Raw genomic sequence first — 18,613 nt, forward strand, 5'->3', positions numbered from 1 at the left:
GTATGCATGCAAATAGTAATAGAAATAAATAGACAATTGGGAGTTTTTCTTCTAATTATGGGGATATTTTTAAATCAACATGTGTCTCGTTTCTTTTAAATAAAATGTTATTTGAATTATAATCCACCAAATTAGTTTAAAATAAGCAAAAATAATACATGAATAGTGATAGTAACAATTTTCATGATAGCAGCAAATACTTGTCTTTAAATATGACTCTACCTTTTGTGCAATTTGAAGTTAAATGTTATCTGATGAAAAAACATTTCAGCTCACCTCACATGACAGTGATTTTCATCAGCTCAACCTTCGCAGGGCTCTGTCTGTCCACACACCAAACGATAAGATTTGTTCCTGTTTGATCAGAATCGTGTATTCATTTATTTATATTTCTCTTCTGTCTTTTTTCTGCTAAGGGTTGATCTACCACATGAAAGTGCATTGACACGATCATCATCATCATCATCATCATCGCGTGCGTGTGTGCGTGCGTGTGTGTGTGCGTGTGTGTGTGCGTGCATATGTATGCGTGTGTGTGCGCGCGTGTGTGTGCGTGCGTGTGTGTGTGTGTGATCTTGAAAACGGATGATTGTTATGATTATCGCACTTTTATCTCATTGTTCTGGATGCTGTCGAGTGTTTTGTCTCCTCCTCAATGTGAGATTGTATATTCGTAATCTCCACATTATAAAGATTAACGAGTGTTTAACACACACACACACGTGCGAGCGCGCGCACGAGCGCACACACTTTTACTCATCACTACTGTTGCATCCTTAATTTGTGTCCATTTTGTGGCTACATGTACATTCAAAGTATCTGCCTTGTATTTATGTATTAGCTCAAGAATGCACAAAGTTATTATTCCTTCAAATTTGATGAAAATGGATGGATGCCAAACGATTATTTCTTGTCTTTTGAACCTTTTCGTCTCTCAGATGAAGTGATATGCATTTCTAAGGGTGCAGTGCGTACCATTACACATAAATGGACATGTCCGTATGTCTGTGCATAGTCATAAATGAATACACCCACATATACACACGCACACACACATTTAAATCTAATGTGAATGATATGAATGGCGTGTTTGATTTGATCTGGAGACATGCAGGGGCGCCGCGGGGTCGCCCCTCGTCACGGGCACCACGTGTCACACGGCAGCTTGGAAAAAAAAACACCGCCACCTCATTCATCAAGTCTGCTGCTGTTCTTAACGCGCGCGCGTGTATGTATAAATAAAGCTCGGTGCATGTTGGGTCAACATGATAGCAGGTCGAGTGTGACGTCATAGAACAAACACTCGCATGGAGCACTTGAGAAGTAGACGTTGGGGCATTTCGCACCGTTTGCCCTACAAACTGCAACGTTTCTGAATGTTTATGTTATACGTTTACATTATTGTTACGCGGACGCTTATTTTGTTTAGAAAAACACACATCAATAAGTACATGTTGTTATAAGACACGTAAACATTTTCCTCTCAGTCGAGATTTTTCTCGGCAGCTAATAATATTCCAAATAAAAGCAGACTCTTGTTATGATCGTCGTATATGTTTCAGTGTCACGTGCTGACTTGGATGACGTCGACTGTATTTCGTTTGTCCATTCATAGCCCCAATCGGACCCCCGCGTGCAGCCAGCCTTTATCTTCTCTTGAGGTCCACTCGGCTGCCATTCGAATTCTGAAACGATGATGCTCCTGCATGCAGTGAGACACTCGGCTACTTTCGGATGATTATCCTCACGTCTTCTTGAACGCATCTTGGTGTGGGAGTTCAGGCACTGGTGTGACTTTGCTTGGCGTCTGAGTGAGGTCGTCAGGTTGTCCGGATTACTTTTGGGGGGCACCACGTGTGAGAGCGTTAACACGATTACAGGGGAAGAATAAACAACACACACACACACACGCGCACACACACCTCCACACACACACACACACACCTTGGCGACCGGCTAGATTCGGTTTGACACATCTGTGCGTGCCTGCGTGCGCGCGACCTTTTGATCATCTCGATGTTGATTGGTGCTTGTGCGCATGCGTCAAGCAGCCTCTCACTCGCTTGTTGAATAAACGAATTAGCTCGCGGGGATTTATTGATCACCAACATGCAATCAAAAAGCCACGACTCAGCACCTTGACGAGCGGAAATGTGCTAATTTCAAAACAAATGTTTAAATCAATGTGACCGATGTGGCTGATTATGTGTTTTTTTTTCCTTCATTTATTTTGCATACAATTGTTTTCATCATCAAGTGATAAACATACGGGGGAGGACGTCACTTGTGTCTGGATTAGTCCTGCGCGCAATAATCACATTGATTAAAACAAGCCTTTCTGCTTTCAGGAAAAAAAATTTGGGCCATCGAGATCATGTCCCACAAGCAGCATTTTGGAGATATTTGCTCATTTGGTCATTCGAAGTTGCAAGCCGTGCATTGAGAATAATCACAATGCAGTTCATTTAAATATGGGAGATTTTAGTTTTCGACTTTTAGTTTTCAAATCGGCTTACAATTTTGTCAGAGTAAATAATAAATAATCAACATCAACATTACAAATTATGAAAAATAACGTTTTATTAAAAATACACAATTAAAGATTGTAAAATGAACCAAAACCTCATCGAATGCTGTTACAAGAAATAGAACATGATATGGTGAAAAATGTTATTTAAAAATACATTAAAATATGTTAAATGCTGAAAAATAAAAACAAAAGTGTTATCATAGAGAAAATACATACAGTATTTTTCAAATGCAAATTATCGTACGATAGTTAAATAAAAGTTGTATAAATGCAATATAGAGAAACAAAAACAAATGTCAATTTTATTTTCTTTTAACCTGTAAAGCTCTTTACTTGTTTTGATAGTTCCAAAAAGAGTCTTGATTATTAGCAATGTTACAGCAGCAGATTCTCTCTCTATATATATATCTCTAGATAGACAGACAGACAGACACACACACACATTAAGAACTTTCCACGGGAATGCAAAGACAATACAGAACATTAATGCTCAATTTGACCACTGCCAGGTCAAACGAAATTTTATTTTCAGAGCAATGAAGAGAGGCCAAAAAGTGCGTATTAAGTGTCCTTGCGTGTAGGATGAGTGTGATTGGATGACGCCAAGGAGGCGGACACGCCCCCTGTGCCGTGACCACTCCCCATGCGACGTCAGACTACGCCCCCTGACGAACCAGGTCGCTGCTCCCGGACTGTGAGCTGCATTGGTGCTGCTCAGCGAGCAGGAAGGCAAGCAGCGCGACGCTCGCTCCTCTCCCAGAAACTCTGCGCGTGAGTGTGCGCGTGCGCGCGACACCTATGGCACACCACTGAGCAGGTACGTGGACACCCTGCCGCCCCCACTCCTCCCATCCAGTCCCTGAAAGAAAAAAAAAAGAAAGCAAAAAGTCCTTGTTGTCTTATCTGCTTCTTATCAAACGTTTCTGCTGGGCGTATGCGTGCGGAAGAAACGCGGCATTGCTTCTTGTGTGCTTTGTTCTTTTCGAGATGAATTAACAGCCGATTTACCGAGCTGGTGTGTATCTCTTACATGTGTTAATATGAAGTGTTTGCAGTTTAACTTGCTACCGAAAAATACGGGCCAGTGTGGAAATGGTAAAATTTCGCTACGGATTTGGCAGTGGGATGTTTGTTGCCTGCGTTTATTCCTCATATAATGACGCTCTGTCATATCGGAGTTATCTAACTTGAAAGACCAAATTGGGTATGCGGAGTTAAATAGATGCTCAAGAAACAAACGAGAAAAAAAATCCACAACGCTTGACCCACCTGAAGCGACGTGTCTGACGATCATTTGTCTGCCTGGCTTTCGCAGGGCCAACGAGTCGCTGGCTTCTTTTCCTCCTTCTGACCCCCCGAGGGTGTATGGGAAGTGCTCCTGGATGGACCTGGGCGAGAGCGGCTGGTCCATGGTCAAGCGAGAGGCATCCAGTAGCCCAGGGTCACCGGCCGAGCCGAGCTACCTGCAGCCCGGTGACAGCCGGCGGAGCGGCGGCGCCCACAGCCCGGACGAACTGAGGACTCCCCCGGGCGACCTGGACGTGCTGCAGGGCGCCAGAACACTCCACCCTTACGCCCACTTCGGAGCCCACGGCAACCCGCTGCAGAGCTCCGGCGGCGAGGACGTTCCGCTCTTCACGGATCTGGACCAGGGCGGGAAGCTGGTACTGTCGGGCGGCTCGCACAAGGCAGGCCTGCTGGTGGACCCGTCGGACATGTACCAGAGCCTGGCTATCGCCGCGGCCCAGAGCCAGGCCGGATATGAATCGTCCTCCGGGGGCGCTTACATGCACTCCAACCCCAACTCACCCGTGTACGTGACCAGCTCGCGGGTGGGCTCCATGATCCCGAGCCTGTCGTACCTGCAAGGTGGCAGCTCGGCGCAGCCCGGCCACGCCCACGCCGTCTCCGGCCACTCGGTGTGGTCGCAACCGGCCCCGGAGAGCCCGTCCTACGGCGCCGGCAGCCCGCACGCCGCGTCGGGCCGCTTTCATTACCCGCCCAGCCCGCCCGCGAGCAACGGCGCGAGCCGCGACGTCGGCTATGGCAACACGCTGAACGCGGCCAACCGGGCCGAGCAGTACGGGCTCCCGAGACCGCTCGGCGGGGCCTACCCGCCGGCCTACTCGCCCTACGTGACCCCGCCTCTGCCGCAGCTGCCGCAGCTGCCGTCGCCCTGGAGCGGCGGGCCCTTCGACAACGGCGTGCTACACACCTTGCAGAGCAGGGCCGCGCCCTTGATCCGGGGCCCCAGCGGAGGTAAACTTGGCAAGCCTCGCCGTGTGTTCCCCCTTCATTGCACACGAACGCCCGCCACCTTCGCTAGTGAAAGTGACCACATCACTCTATTAAGCGAAATAGATGTACTTCAACGATTTGGACATATGGTATGCGTAAAACGCCACTTAAGACAAAGCATAACTTGTTCATTTAGTTGCCTTATGTTACGTTTGGCCTAAAAAATGCCAGGTTAAAGCAAAACATACAAAACACGCACACACACACACACACACACAAAAACTGTATGCCATGGTAGGACACTCATTCGTCCTTTTGTGAGCACAAAAACAATTAGACTAGCAGGCGAAACCGGGACAAATACTCCCTTGTTCCGCACCGTTCATTTCCTGTCCAGTTTGCCATGGAAGTGGTCGTTTGAAGGCCAAATATTCAAGATCACAAGTAACTAAATTTACTGTAAATTTCCCCAGTGTGGGATAAATAAAGGATATCTTATCTTATCTTAACTATTTTTGTTTTCCATTTTGAGTGCGTCAAACACTAACTTGTTTGCGGCAAACCTAAAACTGACAAGCAAGCCTTTTTTCGTCACTCATCGAACACGTTTATTTGGTCCACTTTCAGCCCCCACCCAAAAAAATATATGCTGAATTTGCTGTTATAACACAGGCATTTGTCATTTTCCGTTAGTAAAACACAATTCCTTTTTCTATCAAAATACTGCTCGTAATCCCCGCTTTTCTTTAATTGAACATGCTTTCTGTTAAGGATGACCTGAAAACGGCAATTTCAACAAGGAATGAGTTCCGAATTATACAAAGGACAGGGCACTTGCTGAAAATGTATTTTCAATAATCCTTCACAATTTAGTTAAGGCTCTGCGGTGAAGGTTGATCTAAAAAAGGTTTTAAATCCCTGCATTTTCAGATCTATGATGTGTTTTATAAGATGCTAAACCATCGTACAAATCAAAGTGAACAATCCGTCATCCTTAAATTAAACCTTTTCTGTTCAATTTTTGCTGACATATACACGCGGTAAATTTCAACTAAATGATGACTTTGCAAAAGCGAAAATAAATGCTGCAATTGAATCCAACATGTGCTCCAAATAAACAAGGCGCGGATTGTGACATTTTCCTAAACATTCATCATTGTGCCAAGCTTGAGTAGTGGAAACAATCTTCGCCCATCACGAAGGGGAGACTTTGGAGTCTTACCTAAAAATGCAAACCCTCATACATTTATTCTGAATACACACACGCACGCGCACACACAATATAACAATATAACAAGATACGATGGTACATTTGGGGCGTAAAAATGTACATGTGTAAATGACTGTTGCTCATCACCAAATGAGAAAATCTTCTCTCGACATTGAGCGAAATATAAACTGGAACCCCAAATACTTGACATGCGATCGTCCATCGTGTGCGTTTCAAATGTTATTACTTTTGTGCGTAAAAAAAAAATCGTGCCCGACTGTGCCCAAATTGAAAAAGAATAAATAACCATCGCTTCGATGACGAAATTGCTAAAATATTACATTTTTATTCAGGATGATTATGCAAAGATGGAACTGCGGTTCCATGTTCGCCATTTAACGTGCGTAAAATAAGTCATGCCTTTATTTAAAGACGCGTGCTCGTGTGTGTGTGTGTGTGTGTGTGTATACATCCCAGTTTCAGATCTGCTCGATGACATGTGTGAGAGCAGGGAGTGCGTCAACTGCGGCTCCATCTCCACGCCGTTGTGGAGGCGCGACGGCACCGGCCACTTCCTGTGCAACGCCTGCGGCCTCTACAGCAAGATGAACGGCCTCAGCAGGCCGCTCATCAAGCCGCACAAGCGCACCGTAAGTTCTCGCCTCTTGCTTTAGTACCCAGGCACTCCCAGCCCACCCCTTTGGGCAAGCCCGCAAAAGCCCAACCAGAACGTTTGACTTGGCAAGGATGCTCATGCCTAGCTTTGAATAATCTCGTGTTGGGATCGCTTCCTCATATTATCACGCTCTGCTCCAATGCAAACAACAAAAATATGTAATAAATAATAAATACATATAATGTAAAAGGAAAGCCACTTTGGAGCCATCGACGAATTATATATATATATATATATATATATATATATATATATATATATATATATATATATATATGTTCAATAATTGTAATGAATTCAAATTGAGAAAGAATGGAAAGACGTCATTACGTTTTTACGCAGGACTTTAACGCGCCAAGAAATGATATTCTCGCTCCTGTATATGTTGAAACAAAGCTCACATTGTCGTATTTTGTTCGTTCTCTTAAAAAAGGTAATCGTAACATTAATAAAGGTTATCAACAATGTGTTTCTTTGGCTGTACGCGAAGAGCAAACGCTTCTCGGGTAATATTTCCCAGCCTCGGTCCTATTCGAACCAACCGTATAATTAGCGCCAAATTAGAACCAAATGTCTGTTTGGTGTTGCTCTAAATATACAGTATGATCTAAAGCAGTGATTCCCAACTATTGTGCCGGGGCACATTAATGTGCGGTGAGAGCGCTAACGGTTTGCCCTGGGAAATAATCACATTTGACTGAATTGGTTAGAAAATGATTTATTAATAACAAATAAAGCATATTTGTCCGTCTATCAACGCCAGCAAACTTATAGTGACAGAAAGAACAAATACAAGATCTTCTCGCAGATCACAAAAAGTATGAAATTGACATCATCTTTTTGTGACAGTTTAGTTTGACGGTATGTAGTTTCTAAGGAACAGAAGCGCAAGGATTGCAAAGTGGAACATCGAAAAACCTTGTTGGTGTGTGTGTGTGGGGCGGGGTACAAGACTGCGCATATTTTTGCAAATTTCAATTTTTCATATTTATCATCGTCAGAAAACTGCCGTGTATGCGTGACTCGTTAGAATATCATTTTTCAATAGCAATCTAATTCAAGAAGTCCGATCAAAGCGTCTTTTTTTGCAATCGCGGTGCCGTTACGCGCGAACAAAGTCACATTTGGATTCAATGGAGCATTCATTATTACCAGGAAACGACTTGAGTGTGCCACGCGTGGTTAAATTAGGGGGGGGGGGGGGCGCGGAGTAGGGGTCGTGCACTTTCGAAGCCGGTGACACGCAGTAGCTCAATCAGTGTTAAAAAAGGCCTCGATGTGAATGAATTCACCCCCTTTCTTGCAGTCGACGTCCCGCAGGATCGGCTTGTCGTGCGCCAACTGTCAGACGAGCACTACGACGCTGTGGCGCAGGAACGCCGAAGGGGAGCCCGTGTGCAACGCCTGTGGCCTCTACACTAAATTACACGGAGTCAGTTCGCCGCCGGTGGCTATTCTCGTCGCGCTCGTCATACGTCATCTAACCGCGCGTGTACGCGTGCATGTGCACAGGTACCTCGGCCGCTGGCGATGAAGAAAGAAGGCATCCAGACGAGAAAAAGAAAACCCAAAACACTGAATAAAACCAAGGGGGGCTCAGGTGAGTGAGTTTTTTTGGTTGTTGTTTCTACATCAGACCCACGTCAACGCCACAATGACCTAATGCTGTTTTTCCACATTCAAAAATAAAAATAAAATGGGTGAATCCACATTTCAAGGCAAGAAACATAAATACCGAAATGTGTGAAGCTTAGCTGTTGTAAAAATCGGCTTTCCCATATTTCACAACAAAGAAATATGAGTTGACACAACTGGAAGATAAATAAAAACTCAGCTTTGTTGTGCTAACATTGTTGCATGAACCTCAATAATTAACATTTTTAAGTCGTTCCAAACTAAATTACTGTTTTACCACCTAGTACCCCAAAAACACTGTTGTGTGCATATGTGTTTTTTAATGTATTTTTGGTGAATAGTCCATAAAATAAGACTTTTGATTCTTGTACTATTAAGCTTTTATTCTTGTAAAATGACAACTTTTCTCATCAAGCGACCATTTTATTTGTGTAAATCCCACTTTGCAATCACACAACTGATTTTCTGAATTTCTTGCAGAATTGTTTAATTGCTGGGCTACTTGGTTTCATTCCCAGCAAAAAGACTGGTCCATGCAAAACTTGTGACTTCATTCTTGTAATCATGTAATTCATCACAATATCACAACTTCATTTGACTGAATTCTTATTCAATTTCCCCACATAATTACAACTTTGCTCTTGTATATCGATTATTTTTTTTCCTAATTCGTGAGGCTTTATTCTTGGAAAAAAAATCTTGGAAATGACAAGTTTATTATCCTTGCATTTTATTGCAATATTATGCCCCCTCGTACACTCATACACATTCTTAGGTCCACATTTAGTGGAAATTTGAAATGCCTTTTGGGCTGACAACAGTAATACAAACAAACCTGTGACTTTATCACTTCAATTCTTCATGTTTCAGCATGCGGACTGCACTTCTTCAGCACGGCACTCGTCAAGACATTGTACAAATAAATAAATATACAGTGGAACTTTGATTTCAACAGACAACAAAAACAGTTTCCATTCCGCTCCAAACGCCCTTTGGTCAGTACTTTTCAAAGTCTGTTCCTTCAGGAATTACACCACCAAACGGCGCCATTATCAGACACGACTGCTCACGTGTTTCCTGCTTGCGCTGCTCTCTCATTGTCGGAGATAAACTGACTTCACAGTAGACTAGAGCAGGCTAAAAAGTGCGCGGATGTGGTGGCCATGTTGGCATGGGTGACTTTGCCATCAAAACAATAGTTATTTGCACATTTGTGAGATGCGTCCTTGAAAGGCCGAATTTGAAGGCCACATGACTCAACTTAGACTGCACCTCGACCGCACACCAAATTTACTCAGCCTTCGACTCTAACCTTCAAATCCGGCCTTTGTTCCCATGGAGACGAGCCCTGAGCGAAGGCTGCTTCAAGCGCACTTTTGTAGCATACATTGCTCCGCTCTACTCCCTCTTTGCTTCACTTCAATGTCTCTTCTCCGATCTGAGTACGTTGCCGTCATCTTGCGACTACATGCAAGTGAGAGTCGCCAGCCCTGTCCGAATGTGCTGCACCTTATGGCGGTCCACGGAGGCTACACGAGGAGGAACCCTCGAAGGACCTAGCCCGCGAAGGGTCCTCGGGCATACAGCCCATGAATTTTAGCACAGCTTATGATTGGACAGATTTGGCAGCTATGTTAGCAGGAGAGAGAGAGTCCCTTTAAATGTAATGGAGCATTGACGTTAGCTTAGCATTTGCCATGGACATGTAGCGTAGGGGCCATGTTGGATTGGACTATTTATATCCATGGCTGTTTCATTTAATAGAGCGAGTAGTGTACACAAAACTCAATTATATTTTCCTATATTATATATTTTTGGGACAGCACACAGTTGTTTTTTGTAAAGCCCTTATATTTGGCATCTAATTGTGATGGGGGTGGAAAAAAGAGAGCGCTAACGTGGTGGCTTATTTGCGAAGCACCAACAAGTTGAGTGTGGCTAAACATGAAAACTTTTCAAACATCCCCCCCACACCCCCAAAATAATAACTGTTGCTGGGCTGGGTATTTTTAAGCGATGAAAAAAAGTGCAATCAGTTTATTGGGTGTTCTTGGGCCATCGAAAAGTACTCTGATGTCACAAACAATCGGCTCTAACGAATGAGGCCTTACCCCAGTAAGTACGTGAAGTGGAGATTCCACTGTGTACATACAAAAATAAAAGCTACCGACCAAAATAAAGCAGTTTTTGCAATTTGGAAAGTGCATCCTATTACATTGCGATCCCGACAGCAAACACATGATAAAAGAAAAACGAAAAAACATACGCATGAGCCTCGTATTGGACTTTGTGTGCATCATGAAGTAGTCAGTGAGTGTATTTGCCATCATTGAAAGAAAACACACGCGCGCACACACAAGTAATATATTGTTGTCATTTTTGGATTTGTAGGAAGTAGCAACTCTGTCGCCATGACGCCCACGTCCACCTCTTCTTCCAATTCGGAAGACTGCTCGAAAACCAGCTCTCCTTCCACGCAAGTGGTACGTATTCAAATGATTGCTTGATTTCTGCATTCCGTTGATTTCCAAATCGTAAATGAGGTCACCTCACATGAATCACATTGCGACTCCTTCCAAGTAGCTGTGCATTGTTGTTTCACGGTGAACTCGCTGCCGCAGGTCAGCTCGTCGGCGCTGCCAGCCTCGGGGGACGGCCCCGTACTCAAGTACCCCGGCTCGGACGGTCTGTTCGGCGCCGTGGGCCTGGCGCAGAGCAGCGATGTGGGCTCGGTGAGGGGCGAGCCCTGGTGCCCCATGGCATTGGCCTGAGAGAGAGGAACCCCCGTGGAAATACTCAAGCGCCGTTTCCTTCTTGGCTCATGTAGCACAGCTGACAAAGAAGGACCGCCTCCGGAACATTCCCGGCAAGCGTCGAATCGCTGGATTTTGGAGTCCGGATTGACAGTTTTGGGAGCGGGATGGCGCTCTGTCGGATGCTTTTGCGCACCTACAAGCCTGTCCCTCCAAGAAGCCCCACGAGTGTGACGTTTCCTAAGAAGAGCCCCTCCCCCCCCAAAGTGTACAGAATGGATTTCCTCTCCAAGCATTTGGATACTCAAAGACCTTTTTGTTTTTTTTATTTTCTTCCTTTTTCACAACTGGAATCACCATGCCTCAAGAATCAAAAAGAAAATAATATTTATAAATCTCCCATTGTTGAGAAGATGATTGTAATAAAGTGATGGCTATAGAATAGACGCTCCAACCTTTCCCATGTCTTTTTTTTTTTTTTTCCACCCGAGAGCGGTGACTGTCTTTGGTTCAAACAGGGTTTCGCCGATGTATGTCGTCGAGTTGATATTGTGGGATTGTGTTCTAAACGCAATGCAAATAATACCGCCTTAAGGTACTCTTGACATCATTAAAAACAAACGCACTCAGGCTCAGAAAGGTGAAAAGAAAAGTTAGGCTAAACTCAATTCATAAATAAATTATATACAGTAGAGCCCCAAATACAGGTGGTTCAGCACCTATTTGTGGATTTCTTTTCCAATATTTAAAACATTTATTTATATGCCACCCACCCCCACACATATTCCCATTTTCATGGTAACCACATCTTAGAGTTTGATCTTTTTTCTTTTTTTGGAAGAATAATTTGGGGTTTAACAAAATAATTTCAATGGCCGTCAAGTATACATGCATGTTCACTATTCGCAGTCCCAATCCTGCGCAAACAGCAGAGCTCCACTCGATGTATTTTACCAGGCTGCACGGTGGACTTTTGGTTAGCGGCTCTGGCTTACAGTTGAGAGGATCTGTATTGAATGAGGGCCTGGCTGAGTTAATCAACCAATATTAACTCTTTTCAAATCTGGATTTTTTTTGGGTGGGGGTGAGGCGGTTCAACCCTTTCATGCACCCTGTAGTCTTGATAAGATGATAAGCTGTCCACTGTAGTAACCGCTGTCCGTGAAAGGGTTAAACCGATTTCTGTACAAAATAGATTTTTTATTCTTTTTTTCTTTTTTTTAACACATTAGCACACAGGCGTCAAACTCAGCCGCTGCATCATTTGCACCGTGAAAGCAAATCATGTGCATTGAGTGGATGTTTCTTGCTACATTTTTTTTATAATTAAAAACAAATTCAAAACAAGTTATCAATTTTTGGGATAAGAAGAGGATGGATGGATGTAATATGAGATTATCATGCATTTATTTGGGTTCATAGACATGATGGCCCTCCGTAACACAAATGTGGCCCGTTACAAGAAGTTTGACACTCCTGAAGACAAAGATAATGACGTGCCAACACCCCCTAAAAATTGTCATATTTTTGCCCATTTTTGTTTATGTTGTAAAGTTAAACAAATATGAAAGGATAAAGTGTTCTTAAACAGGAACATGTCCAATAGTTTTTTGGCTGTAAGTGTTCAGGGACCCCCACTCCCCCCCCAAAAAGCTTTGAATCATTCTACATATCTTTGAATTAATCGGGCAACTAATCGATCATCGGAATCATACTCTGCCAAACATCGGCACCGATTATCCCTAGTTTGACCTTGTGGTGTGTTTGCCTTTGTGATGAGCGGGCGACCAGTCCAGGTTGTCCCCCCACTTGGTGAGCCCAACTGTGAAGCGGGATCGACGCCAGCTGACACACAAGCGCTTAAGAAAATGGGTGCATGCTTTTTAGAGCTGTGGGAGAACGTCAACATTCCCCGGGTAGGTTGCATTCGACCCATTTGTCCCCAAATACTTTTGTCTTCCACTCACTTGGGCTTATTTATTTTGCATTATTTTTCGTAACGTTTTAGAATTGCGTGTAGCATTTTTTTTAAGAATAAACTAATTTGGTGTTGATGCATTTTATGTTGAGACCATCTGTTAAAAAGTATCATGTTTCCTCCACTGTTGGCCACTTTGAGGGAAAATAAAGTGTGTGGATATGAAAAGATGTCATTTTCTAGCAATTAAAATGCAACGTCACCCTTTTTTTTAAGGCTGATTTGGCTTCCACAATTTTCTCATGAAAGCGAGCCTTAATTAAACCTTTCATGCACCCTATAACCTGATAACATGAGAAGCTGTCTACTATAGTAACCGCTTTCCCTGAAAGGGTTAACTCCAATAGTTTCTCTTTCCTAGTGGAGGCGCAACTCTCTTGCATTCTTGTATCGTATCATTTAATAAAATTAAGACTAAAGTTACCAAAAATACCATAGGAGAAAAAAATCCAAATTAGTAGTAAATGGTGTCAGGTTGGTTATTTAAAAATATAATGCTGAATACATGCAAAACATTTTCAGTGTTCTGATTGTATTCTAGCCAGCCCAGTGGTCCAGTGGTTAGTGTGTCGGCCTCACAGTGCAGAGGTACAGAATTTGATTCTGGCTCGGGCCTCCCTGTGTGGAGTTTGCATGTTCTTCCCGGGCCTGCGTGGGTTTTCTATGGGTACTCTGGTTTCCTCCCACATTCCAAAATCATGCATGCCAGGCTGATTGAACACTCAAAATTGTCCCTCGGTGTGAGTGTGAGCGCGGGTGGTTGTTGGTCTGTGTGTGCCCTGCGATTGGCTGGCAACTGATTCACGGTGTCCCCCGCCAACTGCCCGCAGACGGCAGGGATAGGCTCCAGCACCCGCCGCGATTCTTGTGACGATAAAGAGGATTGGAAAATGGATGGATGGATGATTGGATGATTTTATTCTAAACACAGTATGTTCACTATATCCGGTCTAAGCACAGAATCAAATATGTATGACTTTATTTGATGTTTCAGACTTGTCTCCCTCCAATGTTGCATCTTTTCAACTTCTCAGTTCCCGAACCGCTTGATCCTCAATAGGGTCGCGGGGGGTGCTGGAGCCTATCCCAGCTGCCTTCGGGCAGTAGGCGGGGGACACCCTGAATCGGTTGCCAGCCAATCGCAGGGCACACAGAGACGAACAACCATGCACACTCACAATCACACCTAGGGACAATTTAGAGTGTTCAATGGGCCTGCCACACATGTTTTTGGAATGTGGGAGGAAACCGGAGCACCCGGAGAGAACCCACGCAGGCCCGGGGAGAACATGCAAACTCCACACAGGAAGGCCGGAGCTGGAACCGAACCCGGTACCTCTGCACTGTGAAGCCGACGTGCGAACCACTGGACTACCGGGCAGCCCAAGTCAAAATCAATGAATATTTTTTTACTGTGTTCCGAATTGCAGAATGAAGTCCCATGCAGTCGCCACGCGTCACAGAAGCTTTAGTTTTTAGCACCAATCCATTTCCTTCCACATTTTTTCAACATCTCTCCAAAAGGAGGACACGACCCAACCATGCCAAAACAAGGCGCAAGCCAATATTTGCTAGCATATTAAAAATGCATCATGACGAATGTTTCCAACAAAATACGCACATTTCTTTTCTGCTGTGCTATCTTCATGCAAATTGAGGGCCAGCGAAGGATTTCTGTGTTGGATTTACAAGTTTTTCCCAGAGAGGGCCTGCCCAAAACATCCAGGAAAAAGTGAGTAAAAATGACAGCGTGTCCAAGACATGGCTGCCGGCATTCATAAAAGTGCCATCGTTGGTTATTGCGTTTGGGATACACACAAGTGGGGCGGCACGTAAAATCCAACGTTTGTTTCCAGTTGTTTTCCAACAGGCAGCACCAGCAATTTTGTAAAAGTGCAACGTCTGCTTGTGTTGTAAATGTACGCTGAGACCGAGTGGCTTCACGGGGTTGAAAGTCCTCCCAAAAGTAAACACGGCCATGAGGGCAGCAGAAAGACCTGCCGGTTCCCTCCGGAGGTGAACGTTGATCTTTTCCTATGTTGACTTTCAAAGGAGAACAACACCGCTGCATCAGCCACACACACACACACACACACACACACACACACACACACACACACACACACACAAATACCCCAGTCCAATCCTCCTCCTCCTCCTCCTCCTCCTCCCGGAAGAGATGCCATCTCTGACTCAGCCCTTTAGGCTTCCTCAACAGACTTGGGGGTTGGGTGGGGGTGGGGGTTGGCAATCAACTCTTCCAAACACCCTCAGTGCAATAAGGAGGCAAGGCTGCTTTAATCAACGAGTTGACTGCACCTACCTCCCTCCCACTTGTCGCTACGAAGCTGTCAATTATTTGTGTCCATATAGTATGTGCAGTTTCATTTGCAATTACCTCCCACTTGACTGGACTAATTACTGGGTTAACTGCATTCACTTGATGAAATTTGCATATGGTTTCTCGACACGAACCTGCCAATTGATTGAAATGACATCTTTGGCTTGACTGCATGAACATGCCAGTTGACTGCGGTGACGAAGCCAAATGATTTCACTGTACCACTTTATGGATTCACTTGTGATCCGTTTTCCATTTTCTGATCCTCAGGAGGGTCGTGGGTGTGCTGGAGCCTATGCTAGCTATCCTCGGGCAGTGGGTGGGGGACACCCTGAATCGGTTGCCAGTCAACATCGAGGGACAATTTCAAGTGTTCCACTAACCATATTTTTGGAATGTGAAAACCACACACCCGGAGAAAACCCACGCAGGCACGGGGGAGGACATGCAAACTCCACACAGGAAGGCCAGAGTCCGACTCGAACCTGCACCTCTGCACTGTGAGGCCGACACGCTCACCAGTCGACCTGCCAACTGACAGTCCCTGTTAACTCTCTCCACCCATGTGCAACTTCCAGCTGGATTTGTTTGATCAACCCATGACACTAAGTTGAAGTTCTCTAGCAATTCCATTCCAGTCGACTGCATGAACTTTCCAGCTGGTCATTGTACTCATCAGCCACTTCAATGCACCAATCTGATGCCGATTCTGACGCATGAAGCTTCCCGCTCACCACACTCAGCGTGCAGTCGCGGCAGTAAATAACCAATTCAATGCATCACCAATCAATTGACTCCACTAATTTATCAATGCAGTTGGCAGCACTTTTCTGGACTTGACTGCGAATTATTTGTCAATACCCTCCACTAATCTGTGATTTTAATAATATTCCCATTTACTGCGGTGAATTCAAGTGCAATTTTTGTACTTCGCAGCAAGTTTTCTGCACCTATTGGCAGGGTCATTATGCTCATTTTCCCCTTCACTCCATCAAACTTCAAGCTCACTCTACTCCTGAATGTCAAACATACGGCCCGCTGGCTTGAACGGCCCCCAAGGAGGTTCAATTTGGCCCGCAGGATAATAAAGAAAAAATGCATTAAAGACACAGAATTAATATTTTTAATAAAATGAAATTCATGGATTGTCCGCTAGGGGAAAAGCGTTTTGATCAGAGTAGAAGACAACATAGTTTTGATGAAAGAAGAAAACAGCAGTCTCAAGCTGTCACTGAGACAGACCCAACACGGCAGACGGTATTAATGCGCCAATGCTTCTTTATACCAAAACAAAGGAAAGACATGATATTTTGGTTATTTATAGCTGAATATGGTACAATGTTATTGGCCAGGCCCACTGGACATCTACCGAGTCCATATGTGGCCCACAATAGGAAACGAGTTTGACACCCCTGCTCTACTCGTTAGCTTATTATCCATCAAATCCCCCTGCAGAGTAATCTTGTCACTTTGCCAGGTGTTGCCTTGGCAAATCAGTAAGGGGACTGTGGCGCCTCTCCCAACGGCGTCGCAAAGCCTTCTTAATCACAGGAAGTTTGATCCACGCTGGGGTTGGGCTTCCAAGTTCAAAATAACAACCCCCAGCTCAGGCAGTAAGGAAAACCTTTGAGCCATATCACCACCGTCGAGTGTTTGTAATGGTGACGCACTGGATCGTGGTGACATCATCACTGCTTCGAAACAATGGGAGTGTTTTCAAGGAAAAGTTTGAGAGAGAAGGAGTGGAGAAGCCTGGAAGTTAGTGTAGGAGTGTGTGTGTGTGCGTGTGTGTGTGTGTGTGTGTGTGCGCGCATGCGCGTGCGCACTCTGCTTGCATGTGAGCATTTAAGAGGGCGCCGTTGTGGGTGTGACTCACGGCTGAAAGTTAAGCGGAAAGATAAAGACAGGGACGCTCGCGTGGGCCACGGCGACGCAAATGGCGCCCCGAGGGCCACGCTTGGCATAGCCCTCGATTCATATTTTAAAATAAACATGTTGCCTACAGCAAAAGCAGTCTTGAACTTGTAATAAGAGTGTGAAGAACAAACACGCAGATGTCACTCAACACCACCTCAAACCTCAAGACTGCGACTGTGCATCAGAGAAGAAAAAAGACTGTCCTCGACTGTGAAAAAAGGGTGTCCTCGCTTATTGCCGGTGTTAGGTCAAATCAAGAAAATTGGTGTTCAGGCACATTATATGATCACCACGTTCCCCACTATGGGCCTAATTTGCTTAGTGACGCTGTCAGTCATGAAAAATTTCAACGCCAGTCACCACGACTAACACGACCACCAAAGTACACAAACACTAGCATTCCCCCCACCCCACTCCCCCGCTGACTCTTCGTTTAAGTGCATGAGGAGTTCCCTTCAAAGAAAAATGGGTATGTTCAATGCTAATGACAGCTTGGAGAAGCTGTTGTGACCGACGACCGCCACTTTGGGGACAAACTGGGCTGCATTTTGTTATACGTTTGAGTGATTCGTCCTACTGGGGAGTTTTTAATGGCATGCAGGGAAGACATACAGTGAAACTCCTCTATAACATAACCCACATGGGCGAAAATGCCCCCTAGTGTGAAGAAATTTTCATGCATTAACACCATTCCCACTCTCCTGACCCCCATACAATGAAAAAAAAACCCTTTTGCGTGATACGAAATTGTTTTCTCTGCTCTTGCCTCGCGATGAGATTCACTATAAAGAAGTCTAATTCAACAGCGACCTCTCTGCATCGTTCGGAAACGGCAACAGCAACCACCACACTGGTTTACACATGCGCAGTAGTCCAGGAAGTATTTGTTATTGTTAGTTTCAGACACACCAAAAAAGTATTCCGTTGATGTATTTGTTTATTCTTAACAGATCTTATGATACCGTGGTTCAAAACAGACGCACACGTATTTGAAGATGTCACCTGGTTAGCTAGCGCTGACGAAAAATAGTGGCGCCTTCTGTTGCTTATGTTGTCTCTTCTTGGCTGATAGGCCAGGATGGTGGCAATGATTCTGTAGGTGCTCTACATGCAGAACCAGAAAAAAGGCAACGCAAACGTATACAGCATGCTACTTGTTGCTGTACGTTTCATTGATGAAAACACAACCCTCATGTGACAGAATCCCTGCAGGATGTATTGCACTTGGCAATGAGCTCAGGTTCCCATCCATGAATTTCATTGAAAAGGCCTTGGACACACGAGAGTGGGAAGGAGACAACACTAACCTCGCTCTGAACTCCCAACATTCCGAGC

At 44.6% G+C, this 18,613-nt stretch overlaps 1 protein-coding gene across 2 annotated transcripts; it reads left to right on the forward strand.

Moving 5' to 3' along the window:
* The first annotated feature begins 3,093 nt into the window (after positions 1-3,093).
* gata6 (GATA binding protein 6) lies at positions 3,094-12,636 on the forward strand. Of its 2 annotated transcripts, none has more exons than XM_052088501.1 (7): positions 3,094-3,347; positions 3,846-4,789; positions 6,456-6,628; positions 7,961-8,086; positions 8,167-8,254; positions 10,681-10,772; positions 10,911-12,636. In XM_052088501.1, exons 2-7 carry the CDS (start codon positions 3,913-3,915, stop codon positions 11,058-11,060), a joined length of 1,506 nt encoding a protein of 501 aa, XP_051944461.1. In that variant the 5' UTR covers positions 3,094-3,347; positions 3,846-3,912; the 3' UTR covers positions 11,061-12,636. The 2 variants fall into 2 exon arrangements, with proteins under 2 accessions (XP_051944461.1, XP_051944462.1); XM_052088502.1 differs by lacking the exon at positions 3,094-3,347 and adding an exon at positions 3,454-3,545.
* Positions 12,637-18,613: the final 5,977 nt, after the last annotated feature.

This window comes from Hippocampus zosterae, chromosome 15 (assembly GCF_025434085.1).
Source record: "Hippocampus zosterae strain Florida chromosome 15, ASM2543408v3, whole genome shotgun sequence".
NCBI classification, from domain to species: Eukaryota; Metazoa; Chordata; class Actinopteri; order Syngnathiformes; family Syngnathidae; genus Hippocampus; species Hippocampus zosterae.

What these genes read in the sequence shown, in the direction of transcription:
- gata6 (XM_052088501.1), top strand. Translation starts at nt 3,913, where the DNA reads ATGGACCTGGGCGAGAGCGGCTGGTCCATGGTCAAGCGAGAGGCATCC. An exon ending in GATCCGGGGCCCCAGCGGAG is followed by an intron (nt 4,790 to 6,455) that starts GTAAACTTGGCA and finishes TATACATCCCAG; the next exon opens with TTTCAGATCTGCTCGATGAC. An exon ending in TAAAACCAAGGGGGGCTCAG is followed by an intron (nt 8,255 to 10,680) that starts GTGAGTGAGTTT and finishes TTGGATTTGTAG; the next exon opens with GAAGTAGCAACTCTGTCGCC.